The 19,264-nt window shown below is 38.4% G+C and overlaps 1 protein-coding gene across 1 annotated transcript; it reads left to right on the top strand.

The window, feature by feature from the left end:
- The first annotated feature begins 4,092 nt into the window (after window positions 1–4,092).
- slc17a8 (solute carrier family 17 member 8) lies at window positions 4,093–19,160 on the top strand. The gene is made up of 12 exons (XM_041997923.1): window positions 4,093–4,311; window positions 5,354–5,606; window positions 6,952–7,070; window positions 8,131–8,245; window positions 10,268–10,355; window positions 11,457–11,543; window positions 12,285–12,427; window positions 12,525–12,674; window positions 14,668–14,800; window positions 15,068–15,178; window positions 17,113–17,240; window positions 18,203–19,160. The coding sequence occupies exons 1-12, from the start codon at window positions 4,214–4,216 to the stop codon at window positions 18,530–18,532; spliced, it is 1,755 nt and encodes a 584-aa protein (XP_041853857.1). The 5' UTR covers window positions 4,093–4,213; the 3' UTR covers window positions 18,533–19,160.
- The last annotated feature ends 104 nt before the right edge of the window (window positions 19,161–19,264 follow it).

The following is a 19,264-nucleotide window of genomic DNA, read 5'->3' on the forward strand; positions in this document are numbered from 1 at the left end:
TACTTTATATTGTATATTTATGCAGGTGGGATGTCTGGACAGTATTACGCCATCAAAATATGATTATGGAGGTAATCCACAGTGAGTGAATGTAGATCTTCATATTATGAAACACTCAAAATACTTGAATGAATTTAGTATTTACAATTTCTATGACATTGTGTCCATCCATCCATCCATCCATCCATCCATCCATCCATCCATCCATCCATCCATCCATCCATCCATCCATCCATCCATCCATTTTCTTCCGCTTATCCAGAGTCAGGTCATGGGGGCAGCTGCCTAAGCAGGGAAACCCAGACCTCCCTCTCCCTGGCCACATTCACCAGCTCATCCAGAGGGATCCCGAGGAGTTCCCAGGCCAGCCGAGAGATGTAGTCCGTCCAGCGTATCCTAGGTCTTCCCCGGGGCCTCTTTCCGGTAGGACATGCCCGGAACACCTCACCAGGGAGGCGTCCAGAAAGCATCCTAGCCAGATGCCCGAGCCACCTCATCTGGCTCCTCTCGATGTGGAGGAGCAGCGGTTCTACTCTGAGTCCCTCCCGGATCACCGAGCTTCTCACCCTATCTCTAAGGGAGAGCCCAGTCACCCTGCAGAGAAAACTCATTTCGGCCGCTTGTATTCGCGATCTCGTTCTTTCGGTCACTACCCACAGCTCATGACCATAGGTGAGGGTAGGAACATAGATCGAACGGTAAATTGAGAGCTTTGCCTTTTGGCTCAGCTCCCTCTTCACCACGACAGACCGATGCAGAGTCCGCATCACTGCAGACGCCGCACCGATCCGCCTGTCGATCTCCCGCTCCATCCTTCCCTCACTTGTGAACAAGACCCCGAGATACGTAAACTCCTCCACTTAGGGCAGGACCCTATTGCAGACCCGGAGAGAGCACTCCACTCTTTTCCGGCTGAGGACCATGGTCTCGGGCTTGGAGGTGCTGATTCTCATCCCAGCCGCTTCACACTCGGCTGCGAATCGCTCCAGTGAGAGCTGAAGATCACGGCCCGATGAAGCCAACAGAACCACATCATCCGCATAGAGCAGAGACCCAATCCTGAGGCCACCGAACCGGATCCCCTCGACACCTCGGCTGCGCCTAGAAATTCTGTCCATAAAGGTTATGAACAGAATCGGTGATAGAGGGCAGCGTTGGCGGAGTCCAGCCCGCACTGGAAACGATTCTGATTTACTGCCGGCAATGCGCACCAAGCTCTGACACCGGTCGTACAGGGACTGGACAGCTCGTACAAGCGAGTCCGGCACTCTATACTCCCGGAGTACCCCCCACAGGAGTCCCCAGGTCCTGCTGTCATTGCCCACGTGAGCATTGAAGTCCCCCAGCAGAATGAGTGAGTGCCCGGAAGGAGTGCTCTCTAACACCCCCTCCAAGGACTCCAAAAAGGGTGGGTACTCTGAACTGCTATTGGTCCAGCCCCTCTCAAGGACAGTGGTTCCAGAGCCCAAGCGTGCGTCGAGGCGAGTCCAACTATATCTAGCGGAACCGTACAACCTCGCTCACCAGCTCAGGCTCCTTCCTCGCCAGAGAGGTGACATTCCATGTCTCTAGAGCTAGCTTTTGCAGATGAAGATCAGACCGCCAGGGTCCCCGCCTCTGGCAGCCGCCCAGCTCACATTGCACCCGACCTCTATGCAATTTTAATGCATGTTCATAAAAATTGTAAATTATAAATTCTTTCAAGTATTTAGAGTGTTTCATAATGCAAATATCTACATTCACTCACTGTGGAATCGTCCTACCTTCATAAAGATTTCATAATTTGATGGCCAGACATCCTACCTTGATAAAAAAAAAAAGTATAAAGTAGCATTCTTTGATGAGGCCATTTTAACTGTCGAATCACCCTACCTGAATTAATAAGATTAGCATACTTATTTAATTATTATTTATTATTTAATTGTAATTTATTGTAATTTATTTGAAGTATAATTCAGAACCAAAGATACTCAAGTAGTAGAGCCGGATCTTGAGGAGCCGTTTCTTTCAAACAACCGCTGAAAATACTGGCTCGTTCTGTTTTTTTTAGTTTTGTCTTTTTTTGTCTATTAGTAATTTAGAATTCAAAAAAGGGTAACTCACCTCTATCAAGAAATCAACCACTGGTGACAATTAGAAGGTGAGATTTGGATCAGAATAATTCAAACTTACACACCCCAACAATACAGAATCTGTTGGTGGAAATTATTCTCAAATTGGTCATAATTTGATTTGGCTTCTATTTTTATTGTATTCATTCCATAAGGTGGCTGTATGCTTTGATAGTAAGATCACTATTTTGGATTTGCCCTCACCCAAAAAAACTTTGTGGCACAACGAAAATTAAGCATGTACCTATATAAAATCTGCTATACAAGATTTTTTTTAAAAGTATATACAGTATACACACACACACACACACACACACACACACACACACACACACACACACACACACACACACACACACACACACATATATATAGTTGAAGTATTTTATGTTTATGTTGGAAGCATTTCTGGTAGTAGACGTTTGATAGTAGCAAGAAAGAAAGACCTGCAATAATGCCCCTTTACACTTTTATTTAAATATTTTTTTTTTAATGTAAGGGAGCTTGTTGCTGAAAGAGATTTTCTGTGCTATCACAGTGTCATGCATGGTGCAAGAAACATAGTCCAGGAGTAATATCATCTTCCTAGCATCATCCTTTCCCCATTACCTGCACTGTGTTGAAGGTGCACCCTCGGAGAGAGCTGGCATTCATAAGTTTATTGAGGCTCTTCCTCTTAGTCGAGGCTGCTGCTCCAGCAGAGAGAAAGCAAGTAGCCAGTAGAGACAACTCATGTCTTCAGGAAGGCCCCTTGCTCTCCAAAAGATGTGCTTGTAGCTTGTTATGATGTGGCACATTAGGTTTTAGAATAACTGTAACATTACTGTTTTATGCAAACTGATGCAACATCCACATGCAAATATCAAAGACCTTTCAAAAGCAGTCATTTAATTTCTGCCAGTTTTACTTGCAATGTTTTGGCTTTTGGAAGTAGATGTCATGACGTCTGGGGTTTGTTGGTTGTTTGTAAATTTCATTATGAACCAAGAAGTCTGTTCCTCAAAGCAAACACTAGATGGCAGGATGATCAATAAATAGTAAGAGAGACTTCTGGTTCCTAATATACTTCACATTCAGACTTTCATGCACACCAAGACAATTTAGCTTAGAGTTGCATCTGAATTTGTAGTTTTATTATTATTATTTTTTTTGTTGTTGTTGTTGTATTTAAAAATATATTTTTATTCGTTATATTTTACAGAATGCAATGAGGGAAATTCCCTGCATACAGACAAAAAAACAAAACAAAAGAACAAAAAACAAAACAGTAGTTCAGGGAAATGCCAAAAAGTGTGAAATACATATGCTGCTGTAAAAATACAGCTTCATGCTAGTAGTTATGACTTCTTGCTCATAAATGTAGAATATTAAAAAGTTCACAATGAAAAGCTGACAAAACACAGGGGTATAAACCTGGAACTCGATGGCTCTGTCTTAGGTTCCACCAGTTCCCATTTTTCTTTACAGCAGTCCGGTTACTCCCGTCTCGCCTCAATGCTACATGTCAAGCTCATACATATTTTAACACATTTTGTCTTCTGGGCTGCTATCGAATGAACCTAACTAAGAGAAGGGGTGGAGCTGGGGAGATGATGGAGATGATGATGTGTAAAAGCGAGGGGTGGGGTTGTGGAAAGCCAGTTACACCTGCCCCTTCTAAACAGGAATGGATGAGTTATGAGATGGAGAAGAGATCTGAGCAGCTCATTCAGTTCACCAGCAGACAGGAAGTGGATCACAATGCATCAATACTAACAACTGGATTCTACACCACATTCTGCTCTTTTGTTTTTCATCAGTCTTGAATGGATCACTCAGAGATTAAATAAGTTATGATTCAGTGGTTGTTTGAACATTGAGGGATACTTTTAATATCACCTCCTCTCTGCTTGTTCACTCATCCAAAAGGTGGTCCTTGTTAACTCAGAGGAACCTTTTGCACTGCAGAAAGGTGGAGCCAGTTCTCAGTGCCACAAACTAAGAAAGGATGAGGAACAGCTTTTAGTAGATTTTTCTTACTTTTCCCAAAACAAGGTGCTCTTGTAAGCTGTTAAGACTGTTTTTGGATAAAAAGGGAGAAAGTAAAAAATACAGACAGAAAAATGCCTTTTGGATTAGCAAGCTTCAAAGAGCAGGTGTTCAAACCTGGGAAGGAGGAGGTGAAGAATACGGTAGGGGACTCTCTAGGAAAACTGCAAAGGTAAGAGGATTTGTTTGACTGGTCAGTTGTTGAAAGGAGACATGAGGACTGTGTGTGTGGGTTGTAAATGTTGGTAGGAAGTTTCTACACAATCATTTCATGGGGATCCTCTTCACAGCATTTACATGACAATATTCCACTAATAGAGCTGAAACTGCTCATAAAGGGACGAGGAGATCCTGTATGAGAGCACATTAAGCCCATCATGTTCTCCGAGATCCTGATGATAAATAAATATTTGATTCTTGTGCTTGCCGTGCAATGCCAGTGATGTAATCACAGATTTTATTTTAAGACATGGATACATATTTAACATCTGAAACATATTTTAAATAAATGTGTATGATGGAATTGTTTTCCTTTATGAGGGCTGTATCATTTTTGGAGATAAAACTCTAAGTAGGTAATTTCCTGGAAATCTTACTTTGTGTAATATTAATGTACATGTCATACAGATTTTACTTACATTATGGACAAAAGAAAAATGGGATTCACTCTTTTCCAGTTGTCAAATGTAAATATGAAAGATAAAACAGCTAGTAATAAATTTTTTCCCTTAACTCATAGGACAGAATGAACAACTGTATCCAAGCTGATTTCTTTAAACACATGACAATAATTATATATATATATATATATATATATATAAAAAACAAGAATTAAAAGGGGTAAATGCATATTTGGCAACAATTCTTGGTTAACTTCAGCAGATATCTCACCATCAAATCAGAGCTGCCTTGTCTCATTTCCCTTCTTTGGGATAAAAATGCAAATATGTAACCACTTAAATTTTTTTATAATGACATCTGTTCGATTAACAACGGTATAATAGTGAAAGAAGTGGATTCCAGGCCCTTGAAGAGGGTTGGAGGTTGATGTACCTGAACAAAACCTGATAGGAGCAGTTCAAGTGACCTTTTTTTCCACCTGTTACCCTGAATGACGATGCTTTGCTGATGCGCTACGTTTATTTGGCACTTGGATTCGGTCAAAAACAATGGTAAATAAAATGCAAATAAAAAATCCACATTTTGTACCTTAGGAAAATAGATGGTACTAATGTGGAGGATGAAGACATTGAATTGAGAGAGGATGGTCGTCCTGTGGCATCGACACCACGTCCTGCCCCCTTGCTGGACTGCAGCTGTGGTGGCCTGCCTAAGCGCTACATCATCGCCATTCTCAGTGGCCTGGGCTTCTGCATCTCTTTTGGCATTCGATGCAATCTTGGTGTGGCCATTGTGGAGATGGTGAACAACAACACGGTCTATATAAATGGGACTCCAGTGCTTCAGGTATGTGGAGCTTTCAGACAGGAACCTTGAGTTACTGACATGAGCTTTTACCCTTTTTTAAGTCTTTGAGGTGAGGACATAGATCACAGGAGGTTACAATGAAACTGTCCCCCTCATTACTAAGTGCACACTTATTTGTTGCCATACAAAAAACATGATTAAAACCGGAATATTTAAAAAGATTCCATCATAGATGCATAAGCAGTCCATTTTTTTGCAATAAATGTTATCTTCAGCATACAGATGCATCATGAATTATAATGATATAAACTGTAAATAAACATTTGGCCTTTACAGACTCACATGTGCTGGAGGATGTTTTTGTTTATAGCATTAAAACCTTTTCTAGGGAATTATTTTCTGGGGCTCAGAGATGCTCCCACTGATTGTCATGTATGGACTGAACCATTGGGATCAATAGGAGCAAGAATCCTAATTTTTAACAAGCTTGTTACTTTTTAAAACTTGTTTTACATTTATAGTAAGAATACATACTTTATTTTTAACCTTTGTTTATTTCAGCTGAACAAAATAATTATGAACAGTGCAGTAAAATGTTTAGTGGTACTACAAAAATTTTTTTTATTGACCTTATCATCCACACAGAGTCCTTAAACAATTCCAATGCACTGAAATAAGATATTTCTCCTAATAATAAAGCTCACAAAGTTAGCATCTAGAGTAATTCATGGCTTGTTGTTCGTATAAAACCCACATATGTACATATATAAATACATAGAAACACATCCATCTACACATATCATATATTTTTATATTAATTGATAATGTATGAATTTACTGGTCACCAATGGTCAAAGAGGGCTCCAGTTTTGGAGTTCAGTTTGGCAGATATGAATTCCATAATTCTTTGTATGCATTGTGTTAAATTGGGGGGCAGGGGCCTGAGCCAAGACACTGTGAAATTTTTTTTAGTAATTAAAAAAAGGATTTTTGATTTAATTAACATTAACATTCCAAGTATAAAAACAGATGGTTTGAAAGGCATTTCTGCATTTCGCCAGGCCACAGCCTCTCCAACACAGACCTGAAGTGTAGCATACATACTTTTAATAATGGATGTTGTTGAAAGTTGAATAAAGGAAGACAGATGTTTTTCTTTAAAAGAACTCTCAAATTAGCTCACGATTTTTGGCTCTGCATGAACTTTCAATTGACTAGTAAAGCTGTAATTTTTTTTTTTTTTTTTTTTTTTTTTAATCAGCAACAGTAGATTTGATTGCAAATGGATTCAGCATTGTATTTTCTGGAGAGTGAGAGTGTTTTTTTTTTCAGGAAATCTAACACCTTTAGTTTTGGTATCCATTTGTCTTTTCTGCCTCTCCAGAAAGCTCAGTTTAACTGGGACCCAGAGACAGTGGGGTTGATCCATGGCTCTTTCTTCTGGGGCTACATCGTCACTCAGATACCCGGAGGATTCATCTCCAACAAGCTGTTTGCCAACAGGTTACATATGCTTCATGTCTTTAGGATTGTGTCTCCATTTTCTTGCAACACAGTTATTCTCTGTAGAATTTCTATAAAATAAAAAGAGAAATGAGATAAAAAGAGAAATAATTTCTGGAATAAACTGCTTGTTTATAGTGCTGTTTATATGTTGATATATTTCATTTTGCATGTAAGATGAGATGTGAGCAAACATGGAATTTAGGTTTTGTGGTCTTTTTTATGATTTGAGGAATGAGTTGCTGCAGTCCTGACTATGCCAAGAAAGTATCAGCAGAATATCTAAATTTAAGATAAAATAAAAAAAAATTAGAGGAGCGCCTCTTCAGCCCTTGTGGTTAAAGGGTTAAAGCTGTTCGGTGTGGTGAGCAGCGGCGATGGAGCAGATAGCAGTCCTGTAATAAAAGCTTCACAGGAAAAGAGGACACGCCACTGACAGAGTTAATAATGAAAGATCCTGCCTCTGATTTCTTTCTGAAACATCAGCCACAGGAATATTACAAGTGTCACTTACACACTGTTTTGGAAAAAGAGAAGGAAGGGGGTTTAAAATGTGGGAGAAAAGAGAGGGGTGGGAGCAGCCACACGGTGACATTGAGGCAGAAAGTTGTGGATTCAATGGGATGTCTTTATCTCAGTCAGTGAATGACAGAGGCGTGAGATCTGTCTCATTATGAAGCTGACTGTCAGATATTTACAGATAGTGCCTGCCAATATGAAAAATCTACAATAGCTTTCAGACCCTGGGTAAGCATCTGTTTGTTGTACTTTTACTCATTGTAGATGGACCTGGACAGTCACAGTATGTGATAGTCATTAAAAGCGTACAGTTATACAAAAGGTTTACATAGATTTTTTTAACTGTATTAAATAGATTTTGAGCCAGCATCACTAGTTTTTTTCTTGCATTGGTTCTTGTCTTTATGCTGAAGTTAGCCAAAGGCTTAGTGGCTGTCAACAATAAGGGTTTTTAGCAAAATGTATAAAAGTTTAGTTACATTAATGATTCAGGATGGACTCCACTTCCCCACAAAATGATGACATCCCAGTTTTCCCACAGGGTGTTTGGAGCTGCCATTTTCCTGACATCAGTGTTGAATATGTTCATCCCATCAGCTGCAAGGGTGCACTACGGCTGCGTCATGTTTGTTCGCATCCTACAGGGCTTAGTAGAGGTAAGAAGAGAAAAGTGGGAGAGACTATATTAAATCCGCTAACAGGACCAGCTTGACATATAGAAAAATATGCATATGTATTTTTGCTCTGTGAACTAGATAAATAAGTTAAAGCACTATCTACCACTCAGTAACAAGCTGTGATTTTATGTAATTCACCATGCTTGGTCAGAGGCTTTTTGGGGTCACAGTTTGATTCGCTGAGGTGCTAGCATTACTTTTAATCATGTAGTGTTGTAATCTACATTTCTGTGTTGCTGGTTCATATAAAAACAGTAGAGTAAAGTTGGAGACAGTCCAAAGGACATGACTTAAATTTAAGAAATCATGTCTGGATTTAAAGAAGCAGTTTGTGGGATTTATTGATATTTATATAGTATCTCCCATTTTGCTGCCCCCTTTCCAGCATACAGACGAGTATGTGCCTGCAGAAACAATATGAAAGCTGTTTGTTTGTCTTTCAAAAAATAAAAAACAGACAGAAACATTCAAAACTTTTAAAAAGAAACAACTTTTCATCATATGTGAGTGTAAAATGTAAAAACTTTTAGAGGCTTAATTTTCTTTTTTGATGTAATTGATTACTGTAAATTAAACAGCAACCTTTCAGGGTGAAGATCACATACAGAGTAGGGATGTCAGGATTACTTATTAAATGACACGATTAGTTAATCATAAAGATTCCTAATATTGTCAGTTTCCATAAAAGATCATGTCTGAACTACGACGGCAGATCAGCACAACTTGCGCACAGAACAAAAAAAAAAAGGTTATTTGATATTCAAATGGTTCATCCTGTGGCCATCCTCTAAATGTGAGGCTTGAAAACTGTTCGGCTGGTCACAGACAAGGAGCATAAAGGGGTTTCTGGTGGATTTTGCTCACAGCTGTGACAAGGCACCTATGTGCCCAAAATCAGCTTCTCTTGCCAAGATAATGGCAAATTTGGATTTTTAATATGACAGGAGTAATAACATTGCTCCGTATGTGTTAATTTGATAAAAAATAGAATAACACATTAATTCCTTAGATTAATATCTTTGTATTTGCGTGTTAATTTTGATGGCTGTAATTAAAAATTAAAGACCTATAAGAAGTGTTTATGTGATTTTACACATTCATGGTGTTGGGAAACTAATTAACACATAATAATTTCTTCTTCAGAGTTATTTCTTTGACAATAATCACACCAAGAAAACCTGTAAAATTAGGACAGGGCAACTAAGTCAGTTACAGAAATCCCTGAAACATTTTCATGTTGATTTCCAAACGCTGCTGCTAGTATAATCCATAAAATAGCAAAGAAACAATGAAAAAGTCCAACCCAATTTATTTATTAAGCACTTTAAAAAAAAACATGTTGATCAAAGTGCTGAACTATAAAACAAGAACAAAAACTTTAATAAACATATATGTCTATATACACTAAATACACTAAAACAAGAAATTATAAAATGACCAAAAGCAACATAAAACATTAAAATACATAAAAGTATCACCTCAATTGCTGTTAAAAGCTAAAAATATTAGTGGGTTTTAATGAGTGCTTTAACAACAGACAGTGAGGAGGCCTGTTTAATGTTTTAAGGCAGCTGGTTCCACAGCTTTAGTGCTGCCACAGTAGAAGCCAGATCCAGTCTAAGTTTTAGCCTCGTCTCAGGAATGAGCAGGAGCTCCTGGTCAGCAGATCTTAAAAGTCGGGAAGGATAGGATTTATATGCTAAAAGAAATTTTCTGAAGTGGACTCTAAAACCAACAGGAAGCCAATGAAGCGAAGCCTGGACAGGGAATGTGTTGTCACTCACAGCTGGAAGCAACTAGTAAAGAGGAGGTCTTTATCTGTCAGGAGGACATGTTTGCGATGGTGTCTGCACAACTCACATTGTGAGCATGTGTAAGAACATCTGTTGGTTCAGGGCACATGCTAACATTAAAAATGTCTAGAGGCGTACCCACTTAATTGAAATGTGATGCCTTGAGTCAGTCTTTTACCTTTGTCATCTTCCACCTTGTATGCGATAGGGTGTCACCTACCCAGCTTGTCATGGGATGTGGTCCAAATGGGCGCCGCCTCTCGAGCGAAGTCGACTTGCCACTACATCATTCTGTGGTGAGTTGCACCTCTACTTCCTTTCATCTTAACTAAAGCAAAAGCTAGGATGCTGCAGCAGGAAGGAGTATAGAAATTCAAGGGAAAAAAAACTAAGCAGAATGGTGTAAAAACTGAAAATGATTTTGCACAATAGAAGGGAAAACTGGCAGCCTAATGAGAAGGTGATGATTAGTACAGTGCTAATCAAGTATGTGGCAATCAGTAACAGAACCCAGATGTGAAACAAGGACAGGAAGCAAAACTAAACAGAAATAATAAAGATTAAATAAGAAGTTAAATAAAACATCCAACATTGGAAGTGAAAGGTCAGGCTAAAACACAAAACCAAGGAGCAAAACAAAAAATTTAGTGGGGGCTGGTAAATAAATGGATGTGAGGGAGCTTATTTTGCTTTGCAGATCCCGATCTCTGCTGCCTCTGCTGAAATTAAAATAACGGTGTTGCACGTTAATTGGTACCATGACAACCAATGCATCAAAACCCTCTTGACATTGTCTGTAAATGAACACAGCTCACCTGCATGAAATGAAGGAGCTTCTCCCTTTATTCATCTAAATGAAGTGTCACATTGCTTACCGTCCAAAAGCACTTGCATGCTCTCTGTCCTTTAGAAACCAACAGTGTGCATGAAGCTGTCAGATAGTAGAAAAGACACTAAAACACCCTCTCTGAGTGCTAATGAGTCATTTTGACAGTGTTTATTCAATGAAACTAATGTGTTTCTTTGATTCTTCGTACACATTAAGACACATTTTTCCCGAACTTAACAGGTCACTGCAGTGATTTGGTGCAAGTTTTTATCTGTTTATAATTTTTCTTTAATTGAGAAAGTAAAAAAATCAACAACAAACAAGATATTTCACGATTGCTGAATATAACTAAAACACAGTTTTACTGTTGGAGAAGTACTATTTTTTTTTTTTTTAAAGTTTTATTTCTTTATTATATCTACTAAATCTGTTTTGTTTTTGTTAATATTTTATTGAGTTATTGCCTCTTCTTCTGTCTTGTAAGCATGTTGGGCACCTTTCTTTTGTTTTTTAAATGTGCTATACAAATAAATTTGATTTGAGAAACACTGACATGCTCTGTTTCCAGGATCCTACGCAGGAGCAGTGATCGCCATGCCTTTAGCTGGTGTGCTCGTTCAGTACGTTGGTTGGTCATCGGTTTTCTACATTTATGGTATGACTGACGGATCAAATACCACAGACATAAAAACTCAACAAGCCTTTCATTTACCACTTAACTTCAGACACCGGCAGAGATCTACATTATCATCTGATCATTAATAATTTATTAACATGCAGAATTAAGAGATTAACAAAGTGACTTGATCATTATTTGTTTAACAGCATTTATAATTACATTATTAGCAGATACAAGAGGTAAGCATGAAAGAAACCATTAACCCATTAATCTGAATGGTAAATCAAATATGCGTAAACACAGTGGACTATATGATTGTTTTGTGAAGTTATTAAATACTTAGTTTGGTGTTGTGAAGATAGGTTTTCATAATATTTGACTGACATAGCTCTCTGGTGGTTGTAATTTGTATGCTTTTGCACTATAGGTGTTATCTGAATTGCTGTTGCGTTTGATTAAAATGATTAACATTCACATAAAATTCATACCTTAGCAACATGTTTTAATAAAATCCTACTCTGATTTTGCTGTGATATGATCTCATGATTTATTGATGTAAATTAGCATTTTCCTGTCGCGCTTCTGTGACTCATGCTGGTTCCATTTTTTAATATTGAAAATTATTGTGGTCCAGAGAAGGTCTGTTCTTGGTTTAATTAATCTGTCCCGCACTCAAGTTACTTTTTTATATTTTACAAAGTCATCACTAGAAAGATGACACCTCTCTAAGCTCACATGTGTGAATGAGTGTGTTCTGTTCTTGTTGTCTCTAAAAAGGGGTTTTTGGGATCATGTGGTACATAATGTGGCTCCTGCTGGCTTATGGAAGTCCTGCTGAACATCCTACTATCACAGATGAAGAAAGGACATACATCGAGTCTGCCATTGGTGAAACAGTTCACCAGCTAAGTTTGGCTGAGGTACACGTGTACTAAGCTGTGGATCTCAAGATACCCCTTTGTAATTTGTTTTGGTTTCCTCAAAACCCTGATACACACATCTGCCCTCCAATCACAGAAATTCAAGACTCCATGGCGACGGTTCTTTACCTCCATGCCTGTCTACGCCATCATTGTGGCAAACTTCTGCCGCAGCTGGACCTTCTACCTGCTTCTCATCAGCCAACCTGCATATTTTGAAGAAGTGTTTGGCTTCCCCATCAGCAAGGTTGACCTCTCAGTTTCATTAAAGTTATTTAAGTGACAGTGACAAATACACCTAAGACTCACTCTTCAGGTTTTTAGAAAATTTTGCTGTGCAAATACAAGTATAAACAGATTCCAGTTATTTACTTATTATTTTAACCATTTATTCTTAGAAATAGTGCAAAGACTAAAACAGAAAATGTTCAAAGTGAAAAATTTGATCATTTTCAGGTATAGCTGCTCTTGCTTGCTAATACAAATAGCTAATCAGCCAATCACATGGCAGCGACTCAACACATTTACATTTACAACTCAAGACGACTTCCTGACGTTTAAACTGATCCCCAGAAAGATAAAAAAAAATTAGATTTAAGTGACTTTGAACATGGCATGACTGTTGGTGCCAGACGAGTTCCTCTGAGTGTTTCAGAAAGTCTTGATCGGAGTTTTCCCACACAACCATTTCTAGCAGGCATCACAAACTCTCCATCAAACTTGATGTTTCCCTGCTCCAACACACCTAACTGAACTGAAATGGGTCCAACAGCTGTTGTCAAGTTCTGCACAATGACTCATTCATTTGAGTCAGGTGAGTTGGAGGAGGAGGACATGTAAACCTTGCAGGGCAGTTGCCCTCTAAGGATCAGAGTTTGAGATTTCTAATGTGGTTTATAGAGGATGGTTCGGAAAAAGAAGGTAAATATCCAGTGAGCAGGAGTGGCACCCATTATGGTGTTTTTGCTACTGTAGTCCATCTGCCTCAAGATTAAATGTGTGGTACATTCAGAGATGGTATACCTTGCATACCTTGGTTTTAATGAATGAATGAATGAATGAATGAATGAATGAATGAATGAACGTATGAAGGAATTAATTTATTGTCATTGCACAACAATTACATCAGCAATCATTGGTAGTGAAATTCTTAAATCCCAGGCTCTCCTAACAATGCTAGAAAGAATACAAACCACAATAAAAACACAAAAAGCAAAAATAGTACAAATATGTTATACAGTAAAATATATAATAAGCAATAAGAAGATGCTATTATTTAAAGGTGGCGTTGAAGCAACATTTGACATGTTGTTTCAATATGTTTTCTGTTTCATACGCGGTCCAACTTTTCTGGAAACTGGATAACACAAATGAAATATTAAAAATATTGACTGTTGAGGTTGATTTTTTTTTTATCATTTCATAAATGTCTTAAGGCTGATGGGCTACAGTAGCAGAACACCACACCAGGTGCCACTTCAATCCGCTAAGAACAGGCAAATAAGGCTAAAATTTACACAGGGTCACCAAAATTGGACAATAAAAGATTGGAAAAAAAGTAGCCTGGTCTGATGAGTCTCAATCTCAGCTGCTACATTCAGATGATGGGGTCAGAATTTGGATCCATCTTGCCTTAAATGAATGGTTCAAGCTGCTTGTGGTGGTATAATGATGTGAGGAACAGTTTCTTGGCATACTTTGGACCCCTTTTTAGTAACTGAACATTGTTTAAATACAGCAGTTCACTGTACTGAAGTGGCCTCCACAGTCACCATTTAACAGAGTATTTTTTGGGTGTGTTGGAACGGGGGATTCTCATCATAGATGTGCAGCTGATAAATCTGCAGCAACCGTGAGATACTTTCATGCCAATATGGACCAAAATCTCAGAGGAATGCACTGCCATGACAAATTACAGATTTCAAGTTAAAAGAGGTCCAAACTGGTATTAGCAAGATGTACCTAATAAAGTGACCAATATTTGCTGGTTTAGTGACTAGTGATTCTACTTTTTAAAGTGCATTGTCGCATACTTTAACCATACCGTACTGTACATGATATCTAAAATCTCAGACAACACATAAATGGTGAGTAGTGTGTTATTTTGGATGCAACCAGGCTCCATGGGAATGCTCCATTTATAATCATTCATGGTCGTATCAGATGTTTTTTGTTGCCGCTGCTTCAACTTTCTTTCTTTATTGTTTTCTCTTGTGTATGAATGTGTAAACTATATACAGGTGGGATTCCTATCAGCTGTCCCCCACATGGTGATGACGATTGTTGTACCTATTGGAGGACAGCTGGCCGACTTCCTTCGCAGTAACAAAATCATGTCTACTACAAATGTGAGGAAACTCATGAACTGTGGAGGTAAGTGATTCTATAATGTTTGCAATTTTAGTGTAAAATTCATGATGACCTCACGTGCTACTGAAAAAATATGAAAGTAACAAGATATTTATCGAACAAGCTATGTTTGGATTTTTTTATATAATTATGTCAAATATTTTAAACATGACAAGTTTGTCTATTTAGTTTTCTAGTTATGAATGTTATTGGTCCATTTCTCCACAGTAATTGATTAATTGATTGAAATGGACCCTCTTACATGAGTTAATTATTATATTTTTATCTTAGGGTTTGGTATGGAGGCTACTCTGCTGTTGGTGGTGGGATTTTCTCATACCCGAGGGGTTGCCATTTCCTTCCTTGTATTGGCTGTGGGCTTCAGTGGATTTGCCATTTCAGGTATTACCAAGGAAACATTAAACAGATTCAAGATTTTAAAGTTGACTTTATACTATGTGAAGGTTTTACATGAGACTTCATTTGAGTAGAAAACGTGTCATCTGTGTGCAGGATCTTTTCCGGTGTTTTTTCTAGTATTATAAAAGCCTTTTCTCCAATTTGTAAATATATTTTCCCTGTAAGGTGAAATGCAGTATACATTTTTCCCCCTACCACACTTTTACTGAGGCAGATCTACTGGGTATTTTGAAGATCATTGCCAAGGCAACCAAAATAATAAAGTGTGAATATGGATCAAAATCCTGTTCATGTAAAGTGATTCAAAGAACCAAGAATTCACAATTTATTCACAAGTTATTTATATAGCACATCAAAACAACTTCAGTAGACCAAATGCTTCACAATACCAACTGTAGTCAATAAATACATAAAACACAAATAAAATAAATAGACATGATGTCATAAAATCTTAATATCAAGCCACAATGAGAATGAAAGGACCTGACAGACAGAGAGAGGCTGTTCCACAGTCTCTGGTTTTTGTCCTGGTTTTAGGGACATCCAGCAGGAACTGGTCAGCTGACCTCAAGGTTCTAAGCGGAGTGTAGGGCTGCAACAACTCATTCAAATAAGGTGCGCCCATATTGTGCAAACACTTAAAAACAATCATTCATGCCTCTTAGTTTTAGTCAGTAGGTGGGCTGCAGCATTTTGTACGCTCTGTAGGCGCTGAAGGGAGCCCTGGTCCAACCCAGCATACAAAGCATTACAATAATCTATTCACACACTTGTGCTGGAAAAAATCTTCATGGGGAGAATCAAAAATGATGCCGAGTCAAACTGTCTTTTTACAAATTTATTATAGCAAAGAGAAATAAAAAATCATGCAGTCAGGCATGCAGAGAGATCTCTCTGACAAACAAGGAAGTGTCACAAAGTTATATAGGTTTCTGATCACGCCTTTACCAACTGTCATCATTGTCATCATGACTTGATGGAGATATCTATCAATAGCTGTTGCTAGGGCAACTTTTAGAGAGAGTTCTTCGTAAAACGGAACTATTTGGAGAGAGTTTTACATAAAATGAAACTAGACACTGTTTGGGACAGTTCATGATCTTTTGTCCCTTACTTCACCCTGCTAGTAGACAGAATAAGGGGAAGCTGGAAGAGAACTGGCCAGCGTCTGTAAGTTTTGTTTTTAGTGTGAAGAGGCCACATGATAAAAAGCCACATGATCATCATATCCTAAGAATTACAATTATGTTTTCAAATTATGACAGCTCTAATAAAATTTAGGCCAAGCTCACACAATAATTTCCATCACACACTGATGGCAGAAGATGCCATCCAAGGTGCACAACCACGTCCCACAACCACGACGAGCAATCAGGGGTTCGGTGTCTTGCTCAGGGACACCTCGACATGATCGAAGCGGTAACCCTTGAGCTACAGGACGACCACTCTATCCACTGAGCCACGCCGCCCCAAGAGGACGGCAGTAGAGGGACAAAGGACCAAACACACGGTCATGTCCCCACAGCAGATTACTGTCCGAACACCAAAATCTCAGTTTTATTCTTATTTAGGTCAGAAAGTTAGCACTCATCCTTGCCTGTATATCGATTAGACAGTCCTGCAGTGTTTTAACTGCAGACTGGCCATCACTGGTAGTTACAGGCATGTCGTCTGCAAAACAATGAAAACAGACTTTTTAAAAACAGAATCCAGTGGAAGCATATACAAAGTGAAAAGAACAAGTGTTAGTATTGACCACTGGGGGACAACATAATTTAGTGAGGAAGAGTACTGTCCTAAATTCACAGAAAAGCTGCTACTGGAGTTGAGTACCTTTTATGCCTATATCTGTCTCCATGGGCTTGTTGTATTTATTTTACACTAAACAGATTTCCTCATGTGTACTGTGTTTTCAGGTTTTAATGTCAATCATCTGGATATTGCTCCCTGCTACGCCAGCATCCTGATGGGCATTTCAAACGGAGTGGGAACACTGTCTGGAATGGTGTGTCCCTTAATTGTTGGAGCTTTGACTAAACACAAGGTACGCCATTAAGGAAGGAATTATTTGTTATTACCAAATAAATCCTCAAACTAGACAAATTGTCCTTTTGAGGTTTATTAGGTTGATTGATCAGGGAGTAGATATGATGGAAGGTAGTTCAGTATTTCTTGTATACAGGCTCAAAGAATCTTCTGTCTTCACTTCTTGCAAAAAGAAATGAAGGTTTCAGCGTACAGTTAGCAGAAATTTAAAATAGTTTTCTTCTATCTAGTACACACTAATGTAGTTATTTATTATCCTGAGTAAGAGTCAAGCAACCCTGCAATGCTGATGTCATAACTGAGTATATGTCAAATGAACAGTGCAGAAATATATTGTTGTTCACATCATATCTAAGTAGGACAAATACCAGTTTCCAGAAAAGTTGGGCCACATATATAACAGAAAACATATTGCCACAACAACATGTCAAATGTTGCTGCTTAATCTTTCATTGGTTTCCTGCATTAGTGAAGAAACATGATTGGATATAAAGGGACTTTTCACCTGTTAAAATCTCTAAAAGATTAAAAGAATCAAGAGAAAACTCCTGTTGCCTCCAGGCAACAGAACAGTTTCTGTCATAAAAGTCATTGCCTGGGATCTGGATCACTTCTGAAAACATAAACAAAATCCACAAATGCCCTTACTTTATGTGGGTTTTGAACTGGTATTAGATGAACTCCAGTGAAGTAAAAAAAAACTACCATGTGATATGAACAATGTATACAGCCTTAATTTCTTTAAATTTCTTGTTCTTCATTTTCCTTTTTCCTTTTGCTTTTTTCCTGTTGGGCAGAATAGCTCTTTAGGAATTTTATTTAGGTCAGTAAAACTACTATTTCATGCCTGATTTGGTCTTGTTTAAAGATGCAGTCAAAGAAATAGGAATAAACCATTTGCCTTTGTGTGGGTACATCGCAGAAACATGAGTAAGTCTGCTTCTATTCATCTCCCCACAGACTCGCCTGGAGTGGCAGCATGTCTTTATTATTGCCTCCATGGTGCATTACTCTGGGGTCATCTTCTACGCAATCTTTGCTTCGGGAGAGGAGCAGGAATGGGCCACCCCTGAGAGCTTGAGCGAGGATAAATGCGGCATTATCGATGAGGACGAGCTGGCTGAAGAGTCGGAGCTCAACAACGAGAATGCATTGGCTCCCAAAAAGACTTATGGAACAACAGACAATTCATCCGGTAAAAAACAGGGTTGGAAAAAGAAGAGAGGGGTGACTATGCAAGAAGAGGAGGAACATTATGGGAATGGAGACTACCAGGACGGGTACCAGTGAGACAGCATACGGGACATATAGGACTTCATGGTAAAACAAAAGAAAAGCAAGAGGAACTACAGCATTAAAATAAGTAACTTAAGACAGCTTATTATTTTTTTTTATTTTTTTTATTTTTGATCAATACATCTTTAAATCATGATGTACAATGATGTCCACTGAAAACATTTAGATTTTAATTGTTTAAATTAAACATAATTTTTAGTAGATCCCGTTGAAAGAGATTAAATGATCAGAAAAACATCACTAAACAATAAAGTAAATTTATGCTGACATGTACTTTATGCTTAGAACACTTGAACCCACTGATCAACATTCAACCAGCACCATGTTAAAAAACAAGAATAAAACATATCAACTTCCTGCAACATGTGCTGATTGTTGCTTACCTTGACCCATGTGAACAGTTTCTAAAATGTTTTGTGTCTGCTATGCAACGTGAAAAGAGACGTACTACTGGAATGTATTGAAAGGTCTTACCGCAGGCCGCAGTGTTAATGTAGTGAGTCTTTTTTGCTTTTGTTGCTCGTAACGTATGTATTTGCTGTTGCTGAATGATTGCACTCTGTCACTGCTTTGCTTGCTGTCCATGTCTGAACAGGTCTTAGTTCATCATCTGTTTGTGGTGCATTTCCACATCAGCTTTTCATATACAGAGCTCTAGGTTAAGCTCAGTGTCAGTATGTTTAGTCAATCTCTCTTTGGAGGTGTTTGGCTTCTTTATATTTTATT

The sequence above is a fragment of the Melanotaenia boesemani genome, chromosome 10, assembly GCF_017639745.1.
Source record: "Melanotaenia boesemani isolate fMelBoe1 chromosome 10, fMelBoe1.pri, whole genome shotgun sequence".
Taxonomy (NCBI): Eukaryota; Metazoa; Chordata; class Actinopteri; order Atheriniformes; family Melanotaeniidae; genus Melanotaenia; species Melanotaenia boesemani.